At 38.5% G+C, this 7145-nt stretch overlaps 3 protein-coding genes across 3 annotated transcripts; 2 read left to right on the top strand and 1 right to left on the bottom strand.

Annotated features, from left to right (window-relative positions):
- Window positions 1-1666: 1666 nt before the first annotated feature.
- Window positions 1667-2315, top strand: JH06_5262 (ribosomal protein S15; the record flags this gene model as incomplete). The annotated part of the gene is made up of 4 exons (XM_014669490.1): window positions 1667-1720; window positions 1801-1938; window positions 1960-2034; window positions 2067-2315. 4 exons carry the CDS (start codon window positions 1667-1669, stop codon window positions 2313-2315), a joined length of 516 nt encoding a protein of 171 aa, XP_014524976.1.
- A 191-nt stretch (window positions 2316-2506) lies between these two features.
- JH06_5261 (hypothetical protein) lies at window positions 2507-3852 on the top strand (the record flags this gene model as incomplete). Its single annotated transcript, XM_014669489.1, has 8 exons — window positions 2507-2559; window positions 2591-2681; window positions 2713-2818; window positions 2850-2918; window positions 2951-3048; window positions 3078-3544; window positions 3575-3760; window positions 3792-3852. The coding sequence occupies 8 exons, from the start codon at window positions 2507-2509 to the stop codon at window positions 3850-3852; spliced, it is 1131 nt and encodes a 376-aa protein (XP_014524975.1).
- Window positions 3853-4182: 330 nt separating this feature from the next.
- On the bottom strand, window positions 4183-6636 carry JH06_5195 (hypothetical protein; the record flags this gene model as incomplete). Its single annotated transcript, XM_014669488.1, is given in 13 exon segments — window positions 4183-4457; window positions 4488-4758; window positions 4774-4897; window positions 4928-5172; window positions 5202-5276; window positions 5301-5447; window positions 5479-5662; window positions 5693-5853; window positions 5884-6096; window positions 6126-6252; window positions 6285-6356; window positions 6387-6529; window positions 6562-6636. The coding sequence occupies 13 exon segments, from the start codon at window positions 6634-6636 to the stop codon at window positions 4183-4185; spliced, it is 2112 nt and encodes a 703-aa protein (XP_014524974.1).
- Between the last annotated feature and the right edge of the window lie 509 nt (window positions 6637-7145).

The following is a 7145-nucleotide window of genomic DNA, read 5'->3' as shown; positions in this document are numbered from 1 at the left end:
TATCACCAATACGAACCTCTAATAACACGACCCATGGATGAAAGTCTGTATTCTGAGAAATCCAAAGTCACCTAATCGATGGCAAAAATAGGGACTATTTGGGTACAACAATATGCTTATTGCACATATTGTAATTGGACTCTTTGTGCCTTTAGTACTTCAGAACATCCTAATCTTTGCGTTTTCGAATGGTGATACTCTTTCTAGGAGTCTACTTTTACTACCTATGTCTAGCGATTCTGTATTTTCTTGACAGTCCACTGACTCATTCTGTGGATATCTATATTAGGTCTTTACCTGGTGCAAGCCAAATACAAAATCTTACTCCAACTAAGTAGTTCTAGTGTTCGAAAGTTAGTTTTAGTCTCTCAAGGCTGCAACAACTACGAGAGTATGTACCCTCGAATTTTGAAGTACGGGATCATGCTATGGAGGAGGTGGAGATGTTTATTCGCTATGGAAGGCCATTCGATTACCAGAATGTTTCAGTGGAGAGCTATCAACAGATTTTCTTAGGAAGACCCTATTCCATCCTTCAGAAGCCGCGACTCAGTTTTCCTCATCGAGTTCGAGTTTTAACTATAGTTCTTAGTTCTGCTTGTGATTTTTCTACTCGACAGATTGTACGATCCAGGACACAATCTTATTATCTGCGTTACAATGCATTTACGATATTTTCGTTGGGAAATAATCCTGAATGTACTTCTTTCGTAGGTCAGGAAAATGATGATTATGGTGATATTCTTCAGTTTGACCATGTTGACTCATATCACAATATTACACTCTCTGTATTGTATGCTTTTCAGTGGTTACAATTGGCCAATTTGCCAATAGATTATGTATTGAAGACTGATAGTGATTGTGTCATTAATTATCCGCTTCTTTTACAGCTTCTTTCTCCTTATGATGTGTCAAAGGATGATGTTTATATGGGTGATTGCCACCATGATGAAATCTTCAATACAAAGAATCATAGAAGAAAGAACTATGTTCCTGCTGCTGTTGTGGGTAACACTGTATTATCATATTATGCTTCTGGTGGTGGATACGTCATTTCATATCATTTGCTACCGCGCCTGATGATAGCAATGCGACATGTGAATTATTTAACGCATCATGAAGATGTTAATACAGGGAAGGGAATGCAATTATTACAAGTACCTTGTGTGGATTATTCCAGGTTTTGGGTTGCACGACTGGGATGTAAGAATCAAAGTGAATGTTTACGTCATGTTATTCTGCATCCAAAATCAAGTATTTTGGAAGTTGATAGATTTTACTCTTATTTACCATTTTATGTTTGTTGTAAAGTGCTAGCTACCTCTATCAGTATCGTTATGAAGAAGCATACTTTCTTGTTCAACTTGAATTGTAATATGTCCACAGTATCAATAGTGGAAGGATACTACTAACGATAGACGAATGATCAAATCAATTGAAATGAATATACAATGATATGTAAATAGAATAAAAAAAAGGAAATGATTCGAATGAATACAAATAATAAGAAAACAAACAAAACAATCAATAAAGGGGTAAAAATGAATAAGCCTAAAAGAAATATAAAATGAAATGAATAGGGGAGAATAGAATTCATCGATGACAATTCTACACCATTTCTTTACCATTCGCATTCATGTCTGAAGAGGTAAGTATAATTGATGAAATGATTGATTTGAAACCATTTATAATGGTTGTATTTGTAGTAGTTGTAAAGAAGGTTGTATTTGATTGTGATATAAGACTGAATGATTTGAATGAATATATGATTGAATGAATATGTATAGTAATTGTATATAGAATAGTAGTGTTACTTTGGCTGCTGAACAGAAGAAGAAGAGAACTTTCAAGAAGTTCACTTATCGTGGAGTTGATTTGGATAAGTTACTTGATTTGTCTCCTAAGGATCTGATGGAGTTGGTTGGAGTACTATATATTGTTTGATAATTGATTATAAAGGCTGGAGCTCGTCGTCGTTTCCGTCGTGGTTTGAAGAGAAAGCCTATGGCTCTTTTGAAGCGTCTTCAAAAGTCTGTATGAATTGATGAATATGAATTGATGAATAGAAGGCTGCTGCTTCTGAGAATGAGCGTCCTGAAGCTGTGAAGACTCATCTTCGTAACATGATCATTGTTCCTGAAATGATTGGATGTATTGTTGGTGTTTACAATGGTCGTAATTTCAACAATGTTGAAATCAAGGCTGAGATGGTTGGTCACTATTTGGGTGAGTTCTCTCTTTCGTACAGTCCTGTGAAACATAACCGTCCTGGTATTGGTGCTACTCACTCTTCGAAGTTCATTCCTCTGAAGTAAGAAGTTTGTGTGTTTGTGAGGGTGCAAATGGTATTTGTTGTTTGTTATTCGTATCAATGACTTATTGGATGACTTTTGTATGTGATGCACTTGATAGATATTATCTATTCTAATACATTGGAAGTGTTTTTGAAAACGGTATAGAAACCGCGGTTTCGCATTCTTCTTTGGAAACACATTTGTCACGTCCTATGAGTATTCGAAAAGAAGATTTGGACTTAGATAATCCTTTCAACAATTTTAAGTACGTTAGTAGTGCTTAGTAAGTTACAAAGGCTATTTTGGAATGCTGGAAAGGAAAACTGGAAGAATAAAGATCACATTGCGCGTTTGACGGTATTCTACTCCAAGTACCATCCTTCTAAGGTATCTTGCAATTCTATGTTTCTTATTGTAGCTTGGATCTATTTCCACTCTTTTGACGAAATATGAAGGCAGAGAGCTGGAAATGTACAACAACATACTGAAGAAGTATGGAGTTGACGCTTTATCTCCTAAGGATCGTATTACCAGCTTGCTTTCTATCATTTACAGGTGAAATGATGGAGAATACCTATATTCTGATGGAATACTATAAGATTCACAACCCAGAAAAGCTTTCAGGTTGAAATAGTGCTCAAATAACTCATAAATAGATGTTCCATCATTAATCAAGAAGTATGAAGACGATTTCGATGTTTTGTTTGCAAAGATGCAGAAGAAATATGGAATTGATCCTAGAACGGAAATTCAGGTTTCATAATTAATTTTCTGTTAGAATAGGTTCCAAAAGTGGATCTTCCTATAACTGATGTAAAACCAGCCACTTCAGAAGTCCAGAAGGATGTTGAAGATGACGAATATTCAGAATACTCATATGATGAGGATGAAAAGGAAAAAACGTTTCTTCAACGCAAGGATGGAGACAATGAGAACATATTTAGTTCATTGCTGAAGTCATCGAAGAAGCTATTGAACGAGCTGAGTACAGCAGGAATTAAGACCGATGCTAAATCACCCTCTAAGCAGGGTCCAGTGAAGGCTGATATTGGTGGCACTCTGATTGATAATGATGTTTCACTGCAAAATGAGATCAATTCCCGAGTATCTAAATCGCTTGCAGATGCTGTGGAGAGAGTAGATAGTAGCATGAGTGAATTGGTTGGTATCATGAAAACGGAAGATGATTTGTGGCAGAGTCTGAAGGAGGAAATCTCGTATGATCATGTATCTATGATAGGAAGTTATCAGTACATGTGAATGAGAAGAATGAAAAATAGAACAAGGTTGAATTCGTTGGTTGATCGTGTGCGAGCTATTGAAATTATGCTGACGAATCGTGAGGAAGAGGTTGAACGAGAATCGCTAGAAGAATGGAAGAAACAGAAAGAAACGAAATTAGGAATGCTCCAAGAAGTGTATAATAAGCAGATTGAGGAAAAGAAGGAGGAACTTGAGGATCTTCAGTAAGAATAATTGGTGGATATGTTGTAATAGACATACAAAGCCTGTAGAGAAGAGTAATGTGGAAGAAGTGAGTGAGGATGAGGACTTATAAGTTGTTTCTTAACCATGTTCCATCTTGTAGTATCCAAACAAACACTCAAACCATCAGCAAGCATCAGATTTCACTTTTCTCTCTAAACTCATCTATACACTCTGTCTTCTCTTGTTTGGTTGCTCCTTTTACTGTTAGAATTGTCACTAAATCCTCTTCTGTTCCTTCAGGCATGCTATCAATTAATCCTCTCTTTCTCACTCACATATCGTGGAATGAAGCAGCCAAATAGGTCACAGGAGTACCCAGAAGCTTCAACATCATATCAGCCTTTTCCACAGCCCTTGTGACAAACTTGAAGTATCTATTCATCACAACTCTCATTCATATCTACGTTGGAGGAATCACATATTTGAACTCATCCGTCTCATTCTGATTTATTGTTGGTAACTTCAGGAATAGATTCTTCAATGAATGTAGATCAAGGAGCAGTTGTTGGGCTGCCATCTCGTTCACTCGCTTGCAACGAGTCACTGTATCAAGGAATCGAGGTAAGAACATCATAGCCAATCGATCACAGAAGTTCCGATAATAGATACGAGAAAGGAGATTCCGAATACTGGGGAACTCTTCACACAACACTGTAGAGATATCACTCACATATTCTAGTCTTCATGCTCATCACTCAATCCTACTCGACTGATCTCCAATATCCTGGAAGGTACTCCAATTGATTGATGTCATTGTGAACAGCAGATTCTCCACTTTCCCATACTCGCCACTCACTAATGTCTTGATACCCAGACTCACAGTATCGTAACACTTATCCACCAACTCGCTCTGCAGATCAATACTCTCTCTCACTGCAGCATCAGCCAATTCCCGTGTCATTGACTCCAACTGAGGAACCAACTCTGCAATATAAGCAGCTGTATTGATACTGATGATCACAGATCCATCCCATTCCTACCAATAACACACAGAGTCACGATCTGTTGTCTTCTTGAACTTCACACACTCATCACCGAAACTATCACGATTCTTCATTCGAGGCAATCGATCCTCTAAAGCCTGTTGGAAGGTCAATAAGGTTGTCTTCACTTCTCTATCTCTCATGATCACTTCCATCACCTACACACTCATTGCTACCAATGTCTGACCTGTGCTCATAGTAGCACAACGAGATAGAGTCTCCTTCAGATATTGGAACAGTTTCACTGCTCCTTGTAATACAGGTAAATCACCACCACGAGCCAATTCATCACCCTTAATCACACGTTCCAGTAGTTTGGTGAAGTTGGTCTTTTCACTTGTAACAAAAGCACTCAGATAAGGATCAAAGATACCAGAAATATATCCAAGGAAGGAAGGCAATTCATCCTACACTTCATTCCTCCTTCTTCTCATACCAATGAATTCACATATTCTTTTCCTTCTGCTTCAATACGCTCTTTCTCTGCTGCCTTCAGTGCTTCACGTTCTTCCTATCAATTATTCGAATCCCTCACAATAACTCGTTTACGCAATCGTTCATATCGCAAACGAATTCCCGCGGGACTTTCACTATCCACAATCTGACCTTCTTCATCCAGTTCATAAGGGAAGTTCTCAGGTGGTACATTATTCTTGCCCAGATCCATCTTCAATACCAACTCCTACAATATCACTCCCTTTTCTCTCTCTCACTCGTTCAAATTGCATAGTAGTACGTAACGCAGATACCAATACAGGCACATCCACCATCTCAGGTGTTTCATATCGAGATAATACTGTCTGAACATGTTCCTTGGTTCGATCACAGAAGAGCTGGAGGAGATGAGCATCAACATGCCAATTGTAGGGGAAGAGACATTGATACTTCGCCTCATAACTATGATTCATCTCTTCTTATCACATCTACTCAGCAAGTGTCTTCCAGAACCAATGGAAACGACGCTCCATCTGCTCCAAACTCTCTCCTGCTGACTCAGGACGGAAGAGCTGTTCGTAATTCTTTAGTTGATTGATGCAGAAGGCTGTGATGAGTCGATTACGCGTCTCCACACCCATAGCCTCAATCACCTCTCTCTCACTCTCTCATATCACTCTTACGAAACATGCCGCTTGAAGACGACTGCGTGTTACCAACTGATCATCGAAACCATTCTCCTCATTCTCCAGTGTGTCCAACATATCCTCTGTGATGGGCGACGAAGAGCTTCCATCGAATGTATAGACCAAATCCTCCACCTGCTCAAAGTCACCAAAGATTGAAGTGCAGAAAGCATCTCGAAGGATCTGAACACGTTGCATGAGAACACCAATCTACAATCAAGAAACAAATCCATCCAAACTGTCTCAATATCCTTGTATTTGTCGAAATATCTGCTTAACTGCATTACTGCTCCCATACTCCGAGCTGCCTTGATGTACTGACGTGTGTCTTTCAAGGCTTCTGCTGCATCCAGAGATGAAATGAACCTAATTGATAACAACAGATAACAAGAAAACACATTTGAAGACGTGCTAAGGCATTCAGACTCTCTGTCAGATTTCGTTTTGCCGTATCCAGTTTCGAAATATTCCTTTCTATCATTTCCACATCAATCTCTCACTTGCAGATGACTTGAACCAATTCCTCCGAATGAACTGCCTTCTCTTTGATTTCAACAATTCGACCAAATAGATCGCTAATCGTCTGTTTAGCTTCATTAATATCTGCTTCTGCTGACCGACCGACTTGTGATTGTTCTCGTACCTAAACTTCATTCAAACTCATAAATCTAATACTGTCTGAAGAATCTGATCTTCCAGACCTTGGATTTGTTCTGCCAATTCCTCAGAGTAACTATTCAAACGAGTCATAGCTTCTTCATCTGGAAACTACAACTGTTACAATCTAATGCTAGCATGAAACCTACTTGTTCATTGATAAAGACAACAGGATCAAAATCCGGAGCATCTAGTGGATCTGTAGACTGATAGATCTATGGTTCTGAAGATAGAATAACAGTGGATACACTCTGAAGGGCTTCATCAACAACAGGATCCAACACAAGTGTGAAATCTTCAGTCTGGTCACTCATGTTTCCAAGTCCAAACAATAGATTCAACAAATCCTGTAGAATTGACACAATCCATCCAATGACAAAAGAAGAAGGTATTTTGGTGATAGAATTGGGAGTGTTTTGGGAATCAGAAGATTATCGACTTTCAGATTACAATAGGATCCATCGGTGAATGAACAGCTTCTGAGGATATTACTGAGATGAACTGAGAATAATGGGATCCCCTGACATCCTATCGATTCATAGTACCTCTTTTCTATTCTATTGCATGATCAAAAGGATCATAACTGGTCTAGTTGTTGAAAT

Source organism: Blastocystis sp. subtype 4 (genome assembly GCF_000743755.1).
Source record: "Blastocystis sp. subtype 4 strain WR1 chromosome Unknown seqid_0531, whole genome shotgun sequence".
Lineage (NCBI taxonomy): Eukaryota > Bigyra > Opalinata > Blastocystidae > Blastocystis > Blastocystis sp. subtype 4.
This window is presented reverse-complemented; position numbering and strand designations above follow the sequence as displayed.